Source organism: Phyllopteryx taeniolatus, chromosome 1 (genome assembly GCF_024500385.1).
Source record: "Phyllopteryx taeniolatus isolate TA_2022b chromosome 1, UOR_Ptae_1.2, whole genome shotgun sequence".
NCBI lineage: Eukaryota > Metazoa > Chordata > Actinopteri > Syngnathiformes > Syngnathidae > Phyllopteryx > Phyllopteryx taeniolatus.
Window position 1 is genome coordinate 15356647 of NC_084502.1, and position 18131 is coordinate 15374777.

Consider the following 18131-nt stretch of genomic DNA (forward strand, 5'->3'; position numbering starts at 1 on the left):
TACATTTTTGACAGGGTATACTTACTGTATTATTTATGTACCTAATGAATTGGTGAGGCTGTGAGCTTGCTTGGATGCTGCTGCCCCCTGCAGAAGTTTCTCCTTGTAAAGTGAGACCCTCTTTAAATAGTCCTAACTAGCAGGCTATGCTCCGCTTATGGAATGGAATGTCCTGCACTCTGAAGAGCTCATATGAAGTTGCTGTGAACTTTTGAGAAAAGACAACCCCAGCACAAGTTTGAATTGCAAAGTAAGAGTGAATGTGTCCAAGAGGATTTTAAATAATTGATTTTTTATTCAGAGAACGCAAAGTAGTCAATAAAAGACACTGGAGAGGAAATTGTCTCACTTGCATGGAGCTTTCCATTTGCTTAATGGACATACAGAAAATGGTTTACGGGAATATAAACACATCACTGTTATTAATAGTACAATTTTTTTTTAAATTCCTTTTGTGATGACTGTTTGGTTCCAAATGCATATTCATAATGTAACAGCACATGAAAACGTAAAACATTTGTTTAGGACAGGATGACGCGTGACGTTCCACCTCAGGCGATATAAAAGAATTTCTGAATTCTGCGGATGAAACAATTGAGCATCACTTTTATTCTCTACTCATGTCCAAGTGATACTAATGAATAATAACTGGGATCAATTGGACAATTATGTAGTTATTTGTGTACATACAATCTGGCTGTAACTGTATACAGGACAACCATCAACTGCTATATAAAACAAAATCCTGGCATCCAAGCAATACATAATTATTAAACCAATGATCGGAAATAACATGAGACCTAAAAGATACAAGACCTTCAGCTATAGGATACAGAACAAAATGATGGAATGAAAATTTTTTGGGGGGGGAGACTTTCCAGTGACGGGAAAGATCGTACTACTCAGGATTCGGGTTGGCGTCAGGATACTGGGCGAGGTCAAAGGTGAGCACTTTGCTGATCACACAGTCTCCTTGCTGTGGGCGAGAAAGGACGAAGGGAAGATTAGCCATGGAACTTTTTTTTTTTGAATTCACCATGAAAATGTATTTCCATTTGGGATAGGGTTGATTATCAATTTATTTATTGTTGAAAATGTTAATCGTGTGACATTGATTAATAAGAGCACCCCACAGTGTTCTATCGCGAATATCGCGACTCATCGTCCGCGCCCGCTATACTGGAGATTTCTAAGGGATCGGGAAATCCAAATTTGGACTTGCTCGCTTTCAGTGTAGCACTATGTTGTGCCACAACATACCGGGCGCTACTGATAGAGATGCAGCATAATTAAGAGCGAGAAGAAGAGGATGCAGTGGGTTAAAGTTAATAATGACCATCATTTCTTGTGTATAATATGCTCTCGCGCATCACCAAAGTTAGGAAGTCTTCTACCCATACCCATGACTTTCTAGCCATTCATATGTTTATATGCTATTTAAATATGAATCATAATCAGGTGAGCCGACTTGCACAACGTATGAAAACTACACAGGTAATCTGCCTGGATGCCACTTTCACTCCTGGTGTAACTCCTGGCCCACGGACTAAAATGAGTTTGACACCCCTGCTCTAAACAAGTTTAAGTTCTTTTAATCGCTTTAAACATGGTGTGTGTGTGTGTGTGTGTGTGGGAGGGAAACAACTATGTATAACAAAAATGTATCTGGTCTCGCTACATTGCGGTTGTAGCAACATCATTTCCTTTGAGAATATTGACAGATTTACATCACTTGGAATGCCAAAGGACACATTGCTAAAAGAAAGCTATGTACCTCCGGATAAACCCCGATGAGCGAGTCTGCTTTGGTGTAGAACTCCTCCTTCAGGGAGATGACGATTGCCTGGAAGTTCTGCACTGACTGGTCTTTGATATAATTGGCCACCTATGAGGGGAACAGAAGATAAATCGTGATGATGATTATGATGATGATCACAAAGCAATCATTGACGTAAGGACAGACCTTGCCAATGTTTGTGTTGTCAAGCGCAGCATCAATCTCGTCAAGCACGAAGAAGGGGGCGGGTTTGTAGCTGAGGTGAGCGGGAGAAAAGTTAGTGATGCGCACCTTTAAGGAATACTGGTTTTCACAAGTCAAGGCTCCCATGCTTGTTTCACCTGTGAATAGCAAAGAGCAGAGCCAGGGCCGCAACAGTCTTCTCTCCTCCAGACAGGTTGTCCATGGGTCGGAACCTCTTTCCAGGAGCCACGCAGTTATAGTTGATGCCGTCCAAGTAGGGCTCCTCTGGATTTTCTGGGCCGAGGAAAGCCTACAAAAGGAACACCCACTTGTGACTGGCATGACCAACGTAAGAGAGGACTGAAATCTGGTGTTCCAGAAAGCGGTGGGTTTTGTAGGAATTTCAAAACAAGTTCCAAAAAGTCGGACTTGTTACAGGATGTCTGCTAGTTTAAGGAGGCCAAGATGAAGACTTTTTAAGGCCATTCCTAATCTAATTTAAGACCTTGCCTTCATTAGACTTCCCCACTGTCTTAAAAAATAAAAGAAAATCTGGTATGTAGTGTCTTTTCGGATTCTATATAAACAATTGACAATGACTGCAAGGTAGAAACATATATTAGGCAAGCAGCCTAATTGCTTACTCCACAACAACAACAAAATATTTTTCTTCAGCTGGTTGACACAATGTGACTGCATCGTGGTATTTTTAAGGCCTTTGAACATCACATTTGAGAATTAAGAAACATTATTTAAAAAAAATTATAAATCTCAAGTATGACTTTAAGGAACCATGTGTCCGAATGGCAAATCACATCAATGAACCGCAACTTTACGTCATGAACAAATCCGACATCACACAACACTGTCAATGTAAAAGACTACATACAATTTGTTTGGTCATGGCAGATATCATTCATTACAATCTGCTCTGCACGGGAACTGCTGAGAATATATATGACTCCTGCGATCCCCAGTTCATCACGGGAGTTACACTAGTCCAGTTTTTAAAAAAATTGTAAACATATTTCAAAACAAAAAAATCCCGAACATTCCGCAGCAGACCGTGATTACTTTAGATCCTAATTTGGTAGATAAAGCCAATTTATTTGGTGTCTATTTGTCAGCACATCTTTAATATGTACCTTTATTACTAGACGAGAATCCAAATTACCTGGGCACTGCTGTTGCGCGAGAGCGCCTTGTAGATCTTGTCGATGTTGGTGGCCACAGACTCAAAGCAGGTATTGAAGCGGTCGAATCGTTCCTTCTTGATCAGCTCAAAGGCCTGTTTAGCCTTCTTGGCCCTCTTGCGAGCGGCCTCAAACTCTAAGGGCACAAAGAAGACCATCGTCACTCATCAACACTTGCCCTGCGTTAGAAGTCCGCCTTTACGCTGGCAGCTCACCATCGCTGGTCTCTTGGAACTTATCCCTGACGCTCTCTAGCTTCTCCATGGCCTTCATGTTGGGGGCACTGATCCTCTGCAGGATGCTCTGCTGCTCGTTCAGACGCTGCTGTAGCGTGTTCGTCTCCGCCTTGATCTCGTCCTCTGACAAGGCATCCTGCAGGAAACGGAGATTCATTTTTTCATGGGCAAAACTCTTCTATTTTTCAACAAACAATATGTAATAGAGCCTTACTTCATCGTATATGAATGGAATGCAGTGCAAAAATAATTATTTAAATAAGAATAAATGATACATAATGATACAAAATAAATGTACCCCAAACAAATTCGACTTTACCGAGGGCTAATTGAATAAATATGCTATTACAAAGAGCAATCATGAATTGCAACTTAATGGAAACAAATACAGTTTATGTATACAAGGTAATAACCTTAAGTTGTAAGCACCGCCTTCTCATTGAAAATCCCCATCATCAATATAGTGACTTGTCAAGGACGGGCACTTCTCCGTTGATCCGCTTGACCATTGGTCATTCGTGCACGGCCGCAAACTGCGAAGAACTCAACAGTTGTGATTTCCCTCTCTATTTACTTCTGGCATTTTTGGACTGCTGCGGTCAGGCCAGCCAAAACGTTACAAGTCAAGTCAACCGCTACAACGATTGTTAATCATGTCTTACCATGACACGCCGCCTCTCCGCCAAAGTGCTGAGAGCGCCAACTTCAAAATAAAAGCCTTAGATGTTACTACATTGGACATCAATGCCATTTTAGGCTTTTATTTGGAAGTTGGCCATGGAGCACGGTGCCCGCCCTTAACAAAATTTTAACCAATCCTTGAATGCCCCCGAGGTCATTGGTGTTTTTGTCAACTTTTGTCTAAAACGCAAGAGAATAATTTGAAATGGGACGGGCTCCAGCACGCCCGCAACCCTTGTGAGGATAAGCTGTACAGAAAATGGATGGATACAGTATACAACTATATATAATAAATAAACGAGTCATGTAAATAGACATATTGCTCCATCTTGTGATCGGATCGGTGATCGTTTTTCGTGGCATCCAAAATCGCGATCATGATTAAAATTCCATTAATTGTGCAGCCCTAGTACAAATACATACTTATTAAAATTATTTGACAATTTGTATTAAAAGGGAAACAGATCAGAAAATAGATTTGCCTGTGTAACAATTAAACTCTTCAGTCAGAATTATTGTCAAATAAAGCATTCTCATTGTTATCAAATAAAGCATTTTACACATCAAATATAGGCGTCCATTTTCTATACCACTTGTCCCCATGTGGGTCACAGGTGAGCAGGAGCCTATCCCGGCCTACTTTGCGCAAGAGACGGGTAGACTACGCCCTGGACTGGTCGCCAGCCAATCACGGGTTACAGATACAGCCAATTCACATACAACATTCACATAAGCATGTTGACGCCACATGGACAGGCCTGAGATAAGATTCGAACCGGGAGGCTCTCAAATGCAAAGCAGACGTGCTAACCACCAATTCACCGTACTACCCGCTTCAAACCATAAGAATGACATTTAAGGAACCATTCAAATGCCCATTCCCATTTTCAAAACGATGGAGCACATGTGGAACTTTAAAACGAGGTCAAGTAGGACCCTGCGTGCGTGAGACGCAAATTATTCGCTTCTTTTCTTACCTTCAGCTCGTCTGACAGGTTGCTGTAGTCGATCTCGATGAGCGCCTCTTTAGCCAAAACGCTACTGGACGTCCTCTGGCTGCTCGATTCATCAGTCTGAGAGCTCCCCTGAACGGACAAAAGAGAGGAGGCTGCAGTTTTCCAGTTTGTCCCCAGAAATTGGCATCCGTGCCACAACGCTGTTCCTCACCTCCCCCTGACTAATGTCATCCATCGTTCCCGAGCGAAGAGGCAACCTGATGTCCTGCATTTTGCAGGCCTGCAGCAGGTTATGACGGTCGCTGCGCTTCTGCTCCAGTTTGGTCTCGATGGCCGTGACCTCCTTCTGGAGTTGCGTTAACTCCCTGGGAAGCACCGACAAAACCCCTTGGAGCACACACCTTCCTCAAAGGAAAAGTTCTAACTAGGATCATCGCAGCAGCTCACTTGTTGGCGCCTCCCAATTTCTTGCGGATCTCCTCCATCTCGTGGTTCTTATCGTTGACTTCAGATTTCTTGGTGAGATGTTGGTTCTTCAGGTCTTGCAGCTGAGCCATTGTCTCGTCAATGATCTTCATGTGCCTGTGTTCCTCCTGACAGAAAAAGAAGATGGAATAGGACAAATGTGAGCGAGGAAAGTAAAACGGAAAAATTAAATGATCTTCACGTCCGTACCTTCTTAAGTCTTTCAATTTCAGCCTCGTCCTTCTTGACGGTCTGCTCCCACATCATGACCTTCTCCTGGTCCTCCTTCAGTTGGTTTTTCTCATAGTCCACCTGGATTCCCAGGCGGGTCTTCTGGGTCTCAAACTCAAGACTGAAACAAAATTTCATCCGAGATTAGTCCTTACTGCATTTTACTGATATTTAGAAGGAAAAAAAAAACAGATGTGCAGTGGTGCCTTGAAATAGGAGTGCCCCGACTTAAAGAGTTTTTTAACATACAAGCCGTCGTTCAGCCAATTGTTTTATTCTGACTTGCGAGCAAAAAACGTAGACAGACAATATAACAGCGATCACAGGCATATATTCTTTATACTCTGCGAAGGCCGACATCACTGCAGCTGACTGAGTTATGAAACTTCATGTCTGCCTCAATTCTGTATTATACTGCCCCCTGGTGGACAAGGCACACACACCAGAAGGAGCACCACAATGTCCAGTGAAATGAAGTAAAAGAGATCAACATGGTTTAATCTTTACATTATATTTAATTATGCCATTACGGCTTGTTTTTGTACTGAACGAAATTATAGAGTGCAATTTTTCCTTTAAAAAAAGTTACCAAAAAAAATTCTTAAGGAGGCTGGAACAAATGAATGGCATTTACACTCATTTCAATGGGGAAAGATAAAGAGTGTTTTGAGTTGCGACCGTGGTCACGGAACAAGGTATACTCATATCTCAAGGCACACTGCATTAACTCACCGCTTCTTGGCGATCTCATTCTGTCTCTTCACCTTCTCCTCCTCAAACTCTCTGATGTTTCTGACACCAATCTCCTCGCAGAACTCTACAAACACCTCATCCTCCACCTGAAAAAAGCATTGGGAAATGTTACCGCCTCCGGCACGTTTAAATAACACAGACAGAATCTTTATTGCTTCGGACTCACCAAGTTCATGCGGTCCCTGAGATCTGTGATTTCGCGCTCGCGCGACTGTATGATCCTCTTGATGTCGTTGATGCGAGGGCCAAAGTTTGCTAGTTCGCTTTCCAACTTAGACTTCTCCTGCAGGGCACAAAATGTGTTTAGGAGGCAGAAGAGGAGGCAAAGGGAGCCTAAAACAAGCCGTACCTGCATGTTGAGGGAGAGGTGGCGGGTTTTGGTCTGCTCCAGGTCACTCTGGGAATACTTAAGTCTCATCTGCAGGCCGTGTGCCTGTGACTGGACCTGACGCAGCTCCGCCTCTTTCCTCTTGGCCTTCATTTGCTCCTACAAAGCACAGCATTGATAAGACATGGATTAGTGTCATCCAAATAATTTGAAAGTAGGGTTTTTTCTGTGTATGACATTTGTAGGGGCCCGCCTCATATTTTTGGGAGGACTCTAAAACCTCTGACATCATGGTACTGATGGCATGTACTGTTACTGTTTGATGACCAAGTTGGGTGTCACTGGGTGGCAGAACAAATGAATTTGGCTTAGACATACTAAGAAAGGCATGCTTTGTAACACATGCCTGATGCAATGTGACTCGACGCAGCAGTCACGTGCTGCTTGTTGTGAGACAGTCACCCACAAACTAGACTGGATAACTTATAACGTCATGAGACGATAACTATCGCTTAGTCAACAATAGAAAAAAATTCATGAAAGAAGGTAGTGCATAAAAAGACTTTATTCTAGGTGCAAAAAAACTAATGGTTCTTTTTCTTTGTGTTTTTAAGTGCAAGTGAACATTTGCTCAAGTGAAAAAGAGGAAGCTTGTTGTAGCTTCTCATGTATAATGTGCATTTTTACCCCAAAAAATGGTCAAAAGTCAATAGTGGAAAATGGGGAAAAAAACGTTTTATAAATGTATGCCGCCATCTAGAGGTTATGAGAAAGCTGTATACTTTCATTTCAAAATGCCACCGCCATCGAGAGGTTATGAGAAACGCGTACACTTTCATTCTGATATGCCACCGGCACCTAGAGGTTATAAAAAAGGTGTAGCCCACACTTTCATTTCAATATGACAGGGGTACGTATCACTGCATATAGGTACAGTTGTGCTCATACGGTAGTACATACAGTAATTAATGCATCCACTTTTTGTGACATTTTTGTTTGGTGGTGTGCCGTGAGATTTTTCAATTGTAAAATATGTGCCATGGGTCCATAAACATTGGAAATTGTATTCTGATCTATTCCGATCATGTATTCTAATCAGCCAGGTCAAACCAACATTAGAACATGACAGGAATAATGGATGTTAACTTACTGTAATTAAATTACTTTATTCTAATTCAATTACTTCACACACACCAAAATTTTAGAGCACATTTCGACAGAACGTCTGCCTGTTCACTTACAACCGTTAGTGCTAGCACTAGCTTGTTAGGCTACATAAAGTTTTGTTGCCTGCTTGCGAGCCGTGTCGTATTTAAACTACGGGAACATACCTCGAAGCAAGCCTTAAACGAACGTCCTCTCCCGAGCACCTGTGACCACCAACACACATTTTCCCCATTGTGTTCTTATAAACACACGGCGGAACCATTATTGTTGTCGTCACCATGGTAACGAGTGTATCTGGTCGCCTTTGAGCTGCCAAGATGAAGCCGAGTGATCGAATACAAGGTTTTATTGCAGTCGTCTGACAAATTTGTCTTGTATTCTGATCCATGCATTACGGGTTGTCTGTCCCACACCGCCAAAGTTTTTTTTAAATAACTTGATTGGTTGTCAGATATTTACAGTACTATGTCAAAAGACACGCGACAAGGCTAAAAATAAACTACCTTTTGGATTCAAATATACTGAACACAATGGCGACGCGGAGTAAATGTCTTTTGCGGAGCCGATCAATGATCGCCGAATTATGACAAAGGCGATCAGCATAAAATGCTAATTATCGGCCGATACCGATCAAACCGATCAGATCGGTGTAGTTTAGTTTGGATCATATAGGTAGAACCAAAATCATGCATTGTAAAAATGCATTATACATAACTAGAAGGGTTTTCCAGAATTTTGAGGTAAATTTTGGGGGTGCGTATTATACATGGGTCTGCATTATACACGAGAAATTACAGTAAATATTCTGCCTTTGGCTGTGAAAAGTGACAATGAAATGGCTCAAAACATTGTTCAACTACCATTTAACTGGGCCACATTGAGCCAAATTTTATTACTATCAAACAAAGATTCCTGTATTTGTATTTAAATGTAACATATTTTAAGAAAAACAAAGATCAAAGAACAATAAGATTCATGTAAATACTGAACAGAAAAGGTTTTGAGCAGCAACCACGTGTGTGAATGGTCAGAATGATACCACCCCTGCCTCAATTTGAGCTAGGGAAACCCCTGTAGTGACAAGGGAACCACTGAAATAACCTTGAGCTCGTCAGTAAGTTTCTCCTTCTTCTCTTTGAGCTTATCCACCGCTTTCTCATCCCAGCGTCTGGCCTTGGCTTTCAGGTCGCTGGCTCCTCCCGAGATGACTCCAGATTTCTGGAAAAGGGTTCCATCCAGGGCAACAGTCTGGATGTGCATGGACAAACAGAGGTTGAGAAGAAACGCACATCAGCTACACATTTCTTACCAGAAAGAGTGGTCTTCACAAGGTGGCCACAACATTACGTACAACCACAACAATAAACGTGCTTGAAGTTGGAACACCGGCAAAGGTTGTACAGTACAAGGTACAATTTGTTTTAACCAGTTTTGTATTGGATGCCCTCATAATGTCCAGGTGTATCTAATGTTGAGTGGCGGCAAAGTGGAAAACAGTCATATAATGTGGATCGTACCTTGTGCCTGTACGGGCCTCCAAAAGCAATCCTCCTGGCATCCTCCACATTATCACACACCAGAGCATTGCCACATGCATACTGCAGCGCTTTCTTGATGTGAGGAGGCTCATAGCGGATCACGTCAATCACCAGCTTGGCTCCTCGCAGCTCTCGAAGTTTCTCATCAGTTGGCTTCACCTGTAATTAGACAAGACAACACACAGCAAAAATAAAAGTAAAAATGACCTTTTGATATATTCCCTAGGGATAAAACAAACGCACACACTTCTGTAACAATGCCACACAGTCTGCGCTCACAATAACCCCTGACCAGACAAAAAGAATCTAATACTTCACAAAAGCAAACAACCATTACATCATCTTCCCCATCTCTTTTTCAAAGTTCTAACAGGTATGAGTCATGCATTAAATCAAATAACAAACTGACTAAGCAGTGTAATAGGCAGAAATATCAGTTGCTTCTGCACCAAAGCATGACAGTTATCCATTTTTAACAAAACAGGCTTACTCAAATGTATTTAACTTAACTATTTTTACTTGTTATTGTCTATAAAAAACATCCCAACTTTCAATCTTTAGGTGACAGAATGCCACACAGCTTCCGTGGCGTGAGGAAGTTTGGCAAGAGAGTTAATAGATATCTTCTCAAGCTATTTTCAAAATTTTAAACTGGTTAATAATGCGCAAAGATAACAGAGGACGTGGGTGAAGACCAATACTATAGATTTGTTAAAAAATATTTAAATTGAGCTTATTTGGATAGGCAGGGTTTCCGACGGCGACGATATAGTCTTGCATCTGCTTACATTTGGTGATGAAGATTTATACGTACTCATTTTTAGTCATCGTAAATCTCAAATCTCTTATACCGCAGTAAATAAGCAAGGTCAAGTAAGTAAAGCGATATTTGACTACTATTTTGAGGTGCTCGATATTGCTGTACCTAAATTTTTGGGGGTAATTCTTCTAATCCTTTATTAGTGCCCAAGAGGGAAAATACAATGTTATCATCGCCTTATTGGTCATAAACACAACGCACAAACCGATTCCATTGATTTGCAATCACGGAGGAGTGTGCCATTCACCTCCAGGTAGTCGAGAGGCAGAAAGGTCTCAGGCTCTCCTCTCTGCTCCTTGATGTACTGGATACAATCTCTGCCTGTCTTCTCAGAATCAACAATGATGGCATCCATGTTCTTACCCAACACTTTGGTCACAGCAATCTGATATTTCTTCTGAGTGGGTTGGCACAAATCAATCAAACGGCCATACTGCAGAAAGAACAACAATGCCACGTCTTCAACTTTAGTCGTGTAACATATGCTTACAGGAGCAACTTAACTTTGAAGGTGATGCCTCACCACAGAGCCAGGGTAAAGTCGTTTGATGCTCTCCATGATCTCAGCCTTACGTTGCTGTCGACTGTTCTCCTGCCTGTCGATCCTGGCGTCGCCAAGCTGCTCCATGACCTTGGTGAAAAAACAACAACATTCTGAACATGCAATGTTGTGTGACAGTGTGTGTGTGTGTGTATAAAGTACTGTATCTACCTGGTTCAGCTCCATGTTGATCTCATCGATCCTCCTCTTGGCCATTTCCACCTCCTCTGTCAGTTCCTCCTCCATGCGTTTCTGCTCATCCAGAGACTGCCTGCATAGTCACAGGGGAAACAAGAGTGAATGAATGAGGCATCGCTATTTAAATTAAAGAGCATTTTACAGTGCAGCGTAGCAGACCTGCTAGTGGTGATGTAATCCTCCAACTTCTCTATGCGTTTCTGGTTCTCCTCAATCTCGCGAATCTTCTGTTTGATTTTGGCCTGCAAGGAAAGAACAAAAAGACCACTTATAATTTCATGCATTCAAATCTTGCACATGCGCCATCAATGTCTTTAATACCTCTGTCTCCACTTTCTTCCTCTCCTCCAAGTCAAGGCGGTCCTGATCAGCTTTCTGGTCCCGGTTGAACTTCTCCAGCTCCTGAGCCAGTGTGGCTGCACGTTTACTGGCCTCCTCTTTCAGTCGATGGTACTGCTTGACCTACAAGTGAAATGCGCGTGGCTATTTAAAGTCTTTTGCATTAGATCTGAAAAAAGTTTCAATACCTTCATTATTTCAGTATACTGTATACACTTTTTGTAACATTTCCGTTTGGTGGTGTTCCGTTACATTCGTCTAATGTAGAAAACATGCCTTGGCCCAATAAATGTGGGGAAACAATGCTTTACTGCAATGTGAATACACTGCATGCAACACTCAAGTTTATGGTACCTGGTTCTCCTCCAGGGTAAGGTCCTGGCCCTGGCTCTGTGCTTCCTCCTCCATGCGCTCCTCAAACTCTTGCTTGGTGAGCTCCACCGCTTTCATCTCCTTGTCAAGCTCATCCATGTCCGCCTTGCGCTTCTTGTACATCTTCTGGGCGTTTTGCAACGATTTCCGGGCCGCCTCAAGCTTCTTAATCTTGTGCGAGGTGTTCTCTTTGGCCTTGATGTACTGCGGCCGTTTTTGGTTCAGCTCTGAGTCCTTCTCTCTGCGAGCAGATGTAGCGCGATTAGTAGGATGAAAGCCAAAAAAGAAACCTACATTGAAGCAGGAACAGCATCGTAACTCACTTGATCTCTTTCTCAATTGTCTGTTGCTCCCTCATCAGCCTCCCGAGTTCCTTTTTCTTGTCTTTCAGCTCCTCCTCCACGTGGTCCATCCTTTTACGGTCCTTGTCGATCTCCTTGTTGCGCTGACCCAGCTCTTTGTTCAGCTTTTCGATCTCCGTCTCGTTGTGGTAGAGCTTGAAGAGCTGCAACTGGACGCTGGCCCTCGCCACTTCATCCTTCAGTCGCTGGTAGCGCTCAGCCTAGATGAAAGACGGATGGTGGACACAAAAGTGGCAGGTAATTTCAAAGTGACTTAAAAAAAAAGTGAAGTGAAAAAAAAAAAGAATTACGTGAACTTCGTGAGGATTTGTTATCCCTCATTCAACATTAAAGTTAAAACAATGTTTAAAGGTCAGAGGACAAAGATTTTAAAAATTGTCTTGATAACTCTAGAACCCCTTTACAAACCACATCTGCCATTTCAAAGTGATTATATAGCAGATATACAGCAGTTAAATCGATAAATATGATGCAGAACGTGCCTTCTGCTTTTTGTATCCCGCGACTTCCGGTCTTCGTCTCTTTCCGGCGCTGTGACGTCACACAAGCCAAACATCCTGTTCATTCGGTGTTGTCTGCTATTGTTCCATGCTGCTGTTCCCGTCCTTGTGTATTTGTTGTCGTATGATTTAACAATGTCACGATGGTTTATTGTGTGGCATTTGGTTGTACAAATGCTTCAGGCATGGGCAAGAGCTTGTAGTTTTGGCTTTCCAAGTGAAGAAGGAATACGTGACCGTGCCTAGCAAGCATTCCAAACTCTGTGCCGATCACTTCAAACCGTCATGTTAGGGAGAGGCCTGCTCCAATATTACTGGCTCCAGGACATGCGCCACTGCACTATGATTGCCACATGTATGTTTGTGTACAAACATTGACTCACCGCATGGAGAGTAGTGCCCTGAGATTCACTCGCCAAACGCATTATTTAGTCACATTTGGCGCCTGGCCAGAGTTAACGTCGGACCTTGTTTGAGTGACAATTAAAAATGGTAAATATGACTTAAAACGGTGCCAAGACAGTTGTTAAAGGTTTTATGGACATCTAAAACTAATTATTCCAAATATCTCTCAATGGGAAATGCTGTCATTCGAACTGCTGTAAATACTTGCATCAAAACCGTTCTTCTGCCAGAATCGGACTTTAAAACCCAGATGCCTAAATACAAGCAGGGCACAAATAAACAAACATTATATAAATGTTCTGCACAAATGTCGGTTATATCCGAAAGCCTTACCTCCTCTTTCTCCTGCTTGGCCTCTTTGCGCTCGGCTGCTATGTTCTTCTTGCGATGGTAGTTGAACTGCGTGTCCTCCTCTGCTTTCACCATCTCCTTCTTCCTCCGATCATACTCCTGGGCCAGCTCCCCCGAGCGTGAGATCTCCTCGAACAGAGCTGTGCGCTCCTTTGGGTTCTTCATGGCAATAGACTCCACGGCCCCCTAGAGTAACAATGACAAGAATAAGCTTAAAAGCACATGATGCATTAAATTTGAATGACACCGCTTGTTAAATTCATATTTTCCCCAAAAAGCATTTTATACAATTCACTGACAATCCATAAATTTGATGGTATTCGAGCCATTGGAAAAAGTCGAACACAGTTCCGATAGATGCTCCGGCTCACCTGGAAAACCAAGAAGTTCCGAGCCTTGATGAGAATACCAAGTTTTTCCAGCTGCTCGCTGTAATCCGGCAGGCCCACCACTTTGTTGTTGATGCGGTATTCAGAGGAAGAACCTGGAACATAATTTGTCAGGAGAATAAGGATCAGAAGACAAGATGGCTGCAAATATGTGTCAACTTGCTCAAGAAAAGTATCAGACAAAACTGCATACCAGTACAAAGTGTGGCCACTTAAAAGAGTTAATGTACGTCACACAAATATACAGTCCTCCCCAAAAGAATTGGAACGACAAGGTCAATGCCTTTGTTTTTGTTGTATACTGAAGACATTTGTGTTTCAGATCAAGAGATGGCAATCCTTTTGAGACATGAGACAAAAAGTTCAGGATTTCAGCTTTTATTTCATGGTATTTACATCTAGATGTGTTAAACAACTCAGGACAGAGCACCTTTTGTTTGCAGCCACCCACTCGAGGCTGGATGTGAACCCAGGTCCTCAGAACTGTGAGGCATATGTGCTAACCACTCCCCACCATGTTATTCAATTTAAGTTAAACAATGTCTGTTCCAATACTTTTCTCACTTGAAAAGTGGGTGGCTTCAAACAAAAGGCGCACTGTCCTGAGTTGTTTAACACATCTAGATGTAAATACCATGAAATTCTGAACCTTTTGTCTCGTATTCGTTTCTCTTTTGATCTGAAACCCAAATGTCTTCAGTATACAACAAAAACAGAGGAATTGAGCCTGCTGTTCCAATACTTTTGGAGGGGACTCTACCTGCTCCTGAAGGACTTTCAAAGGATGTTCATACCAATGATCATCCTGGTGAAGGAGCGTTCCTCGCCGTCATCCTCCTGGTAGACCATACTGACAAAAGCTCTGTTGGCAGCCGGTTTCCCAACAGGCGCCCCATGGATTAGATCCTTCAGTGTCTTCACACGCAAGTTACTGGTCTTCTCTGCCAACACAAAGCTGATGGCGTCCATAAGATTCGACTTTCCTGCAGAAGCATTTTGACTGTTTATTCAAAACAAATCAAAGATAAACGGCACTTTTAATGTGGTTTTATTTATGTAGCAGATAAAACACAATGTTTACACCAATGTGGACACCTGCACGGATGTACATTCTAAAAAAAAAGAAAAAGAAAAATAATAGTTATGCGTGTATCGACCGCTGGCTGGCTGTCGGAATTGGTCCCTCAACTCTTGATCGTGCATTTTGCGTCGCGATGGATCCGCTGTTTTCCGTGTTTCACCGAGTTTGTGTTATTCACCGGCTTAAAACTATACATCACTACTTACGAAGTAGAACACGTGTCTTAGTTATAATCGGGACTTTGAAATTTTTCTAGAGATCAGTTACACGTTACAATACTAAATACAATACAATATTTCCTGAATTTATAGTTCACAACCCCCGCCCCCCCCCAAAAAACTTTTAAGTGAGCAAGATAAGTTTTCAAATCCAAATAATAAACTATATTCTATATTTTTTTATGTTTATTCCACATGCGACGTAAATTTGTCATTTCACACACATTTTTGGGAGCTGTTGCTGCATAGGTCCCTTTTAATGTTACTCTGTCCCGCCTATTTTCCATCACTGAAAAAGTTAATTTCATGAATTTTATCAATTAGAAATGCCTCTTAACTGTGCTATATTTATTCCTTCCTATGTATTTTAACAACGTATGGACTGTTTGTTCATTCTCGGCTCTTAATTTGGTTTTTTTCAATGCATATTTGTTAAAAGTTAAAACCCACCTGACCACTACCTGTAAACTCTGTTCGGCTCTTGACCCTTATTTTGCAAACCTGGGCCCTTGGTTTTCTATAATTAGCTTAAGTTATTCCGTTTATCATTATAATGTTTTTTGTAGTGTTTGTTGCTATGTTGATAACAGCCTTTTGAAAATAGGATACAGATTAAGAAAGTCTAAAGCTCTTCTTCTTTTCCTTTCGGCTTGTCCCTTTAGGGGTGGCCACAGCGCGTCATCCTTTTCCATGTAAGCCTATCTCCTGCATTCTCCTCTCGAACGCCAACTGCCCTCAAGACATCCATCAACCTTCTATTTGTTCTTCCTCTAGCTCTCTTGCCTGGCAGCTCCATCCTCATCATCCTTCTACCAATATACTCAATATTTCTCCTCTGGATGTGTCCAAACCATCGAAGTCTGCTCTCTCTAACTTTGTCTCCAAAACATCGAACCTTGGCTGTCCCTCTGATGAGCTAATTTCTAATTTTATCCAACTTGGTCACTCCGAGAGCGAACATCTTCATTTCCGCCACCTCCAGCTCTGCTTCCTGTTGTCTCTTCACTGCCACGGTCTCTAATCCGTACATCATGGCTGGCCTCACCACTGTTTTATAAACTTTGCCCTTCATCCTAGCAGAGACTCTTCTATCACATAACACACCTGACACCTTCCTCCACCCGTTTCAACCTGCTTGGACCAGTTTCTTCACTTCCTGACCACACTCACCATTGGTCTGGACGGTTGACCCTAAGTATTTAAAGTCCTCCACCCTTGCTATCTCTTCTCCCGGTAGCCTCACTCTTCCCCCACCACCCCTCTCATTCATGCAGATATATTCTGTCTTACTTCGGCTAATTTTCATTCCTCTGTTTTCCAGTGCATGCCTCCATCTTTCTAACTCTTCCTCCACCTGCTCCCTGCTTTCACTGCAGATCACAATGTCATCTGCAAACATCATGGTCCACGGGGATTCCAGTCTAAGCTCATCTGTCAGCCTATCCATCACCACCGCAAACAGGAAGGGGCTCAGGGCTGATCCCTGATGTACTCCCACCTCCACCCTAAATTCATCTGTCACACCTCACCACTGTTCTGCTGCCCTCGTACATGTCCTAACATACTTCTCTCCCACTCCAGACGTACGCATGCAGTACCACAGTTCGTCTCCTGGTACTCTGTCATAGGCTTTCTCTAGATCTACAAAGACACAATGTAGCTCCTTCTGACCTTCTCTGTACTTTTCCATCAACATCCTCAAGGCAAATAATGCATCTGTGGTACTCTTTTTAGGCATGAAACCATACTGTTGTTCGCAAATACTCACTGTCCTGAGTCTAGCCTCCACTACTCGTTCCCATAACTTCATTGTGTGGCTCATCAACTTTATTCCTCTATAGTTCCCACAGCTCCGCACATCACCCTTGTTCTTAAAAATGGGCACCAGCACAGTTTTCCTCCATTCCTTAGGCATCTTCTCACGCGCCAGAATTCTACTGAGCAAGCTGGTCAAAAACTCCACAGCCACCTCTACTATGGTTCTCTGCTCTGCCTTTGTCTTCCTAATCTTCCTCCCCACCACCAGAGTCATCTTACACACCACCATCCTATGCTGTCTAGCCACACTCTCCCCTACAGTCGGTAACCTCCTTCAGATTACATCGTCTGCACAAGATGTAATCCACCTGGGTTCTTCTACCTCCACTCTTGTAGGTCACCCTATGTTCCTGCCTCTTCTGGAAAAAAGTGTTCACTACAGCCATTTGCATCCTTTTTGCAAAGTCAACCACCATTCGTCCCTCCAAGTTCCTTTCCTGGATGCCGTCCAAAGCTCTCAGTCAACAAAAACGGTTGACCAGGAATTGGTGCATTTCTAACGGTTTTAAAGATACAAAACTTTCTAAATATTAACCTAAGGAAAATGATACTTATATTGCTGGACCAGTCTTTAAAAGATCTGTCTGATAATGTTGTTGTTTTTTTATGTTACACAAATACCTACCTACAAACGAAAAACAGTGTTGTCCCTACGTTGTGCACAAGTATGCGGGACACAACCAAGGCATGCTGACGACTGATGCAGAATATGATTATCAGAAAAAAGCCATCAACTCGATGCATTTGTTGTAGTTCTGCTTTGGAAGCATCGCTAGCAGCAGCACTTTGTATTAGCAAACATACCTGATCCATTGGGGCCGATGATCGCCGTGAATTTATGAAAGGGTCCAATGATTTGCCGTCCTTTGTATGACTTGAAGTTTTCGATCTCGATGAGTTTCAGATAACCCATTGTAGTTGTAGTTCAGCAGTCGCAAGTTCGTAAAAAAAAAAATATATTATCAAATAACAGGCGACAGGCTAATGATAGCTGATGCTAACAAGCGATGTCTACTGCACGAGCGCTCAAAACTAAAGCATGCGGCGCAAACAAATAAACCTCCCTGCTCAGTTTGATGCCCGACGATACGACCATCACACTGGGGTATGCATCTAGCCGGTAATCATTGCAATTCAGTCTTAATGTCAACTACTCGACACGATGCAGCAGTGACAACAATGCGCCATCTTACAATCCAACCGGAAGGAAGAGTTAGAGCGCGAGAGCC

At 42.5% G+C, this 18131-nt stretch overlaps 1 protein-coding gene across 1 annotated transcript; it reads right to left on the reverse strand.

The window, feature by feature from the left end:
• Positions 1–272: 272 nt before the first annotated feature.
• On the reverse strand, positions 273–18117 carry smc1a (structural maintenance of chromosomes 1A). Its single transcript, XM_061774874.1, has 26 exons — positions 17707–18117; positions 14580–14768; positions 13768–13880; positions 13379–13582; positions 12102–12340; positions 11761–12019; positions 11389–11529; positions 11227–11309; positions 11041–11140; positions 10852–10959; positions 10576–10761; positions 9488–9667; positions 9072–9218; positions 6825–6962; positions 6642–6758; positions 6455–6561; positions 5702–5843; positions 5474–5619; positions 5238–5391; positions 5048–5155; positions 3369–3525; positions 3135–3289; positions 2119–2270; positions 1964–2033; positions 1775–1885; positions 273–976 (listed from the first exon to the last, which is right to left on the reverse strand). The coding sequence occupies exons 1-26, from the start codon at positions 17813–17815 to the stop codon at positions 899–901; spliced, it is 3693 nt and encodes a 1230-aa protein (XP_061630858.1). The 5' UTR covers positions 17816–18117; the 3' UTR covers positions 273–898.
• Between the last annotated feature and the right edge of the window lie 14 nt (positions 18118–18131).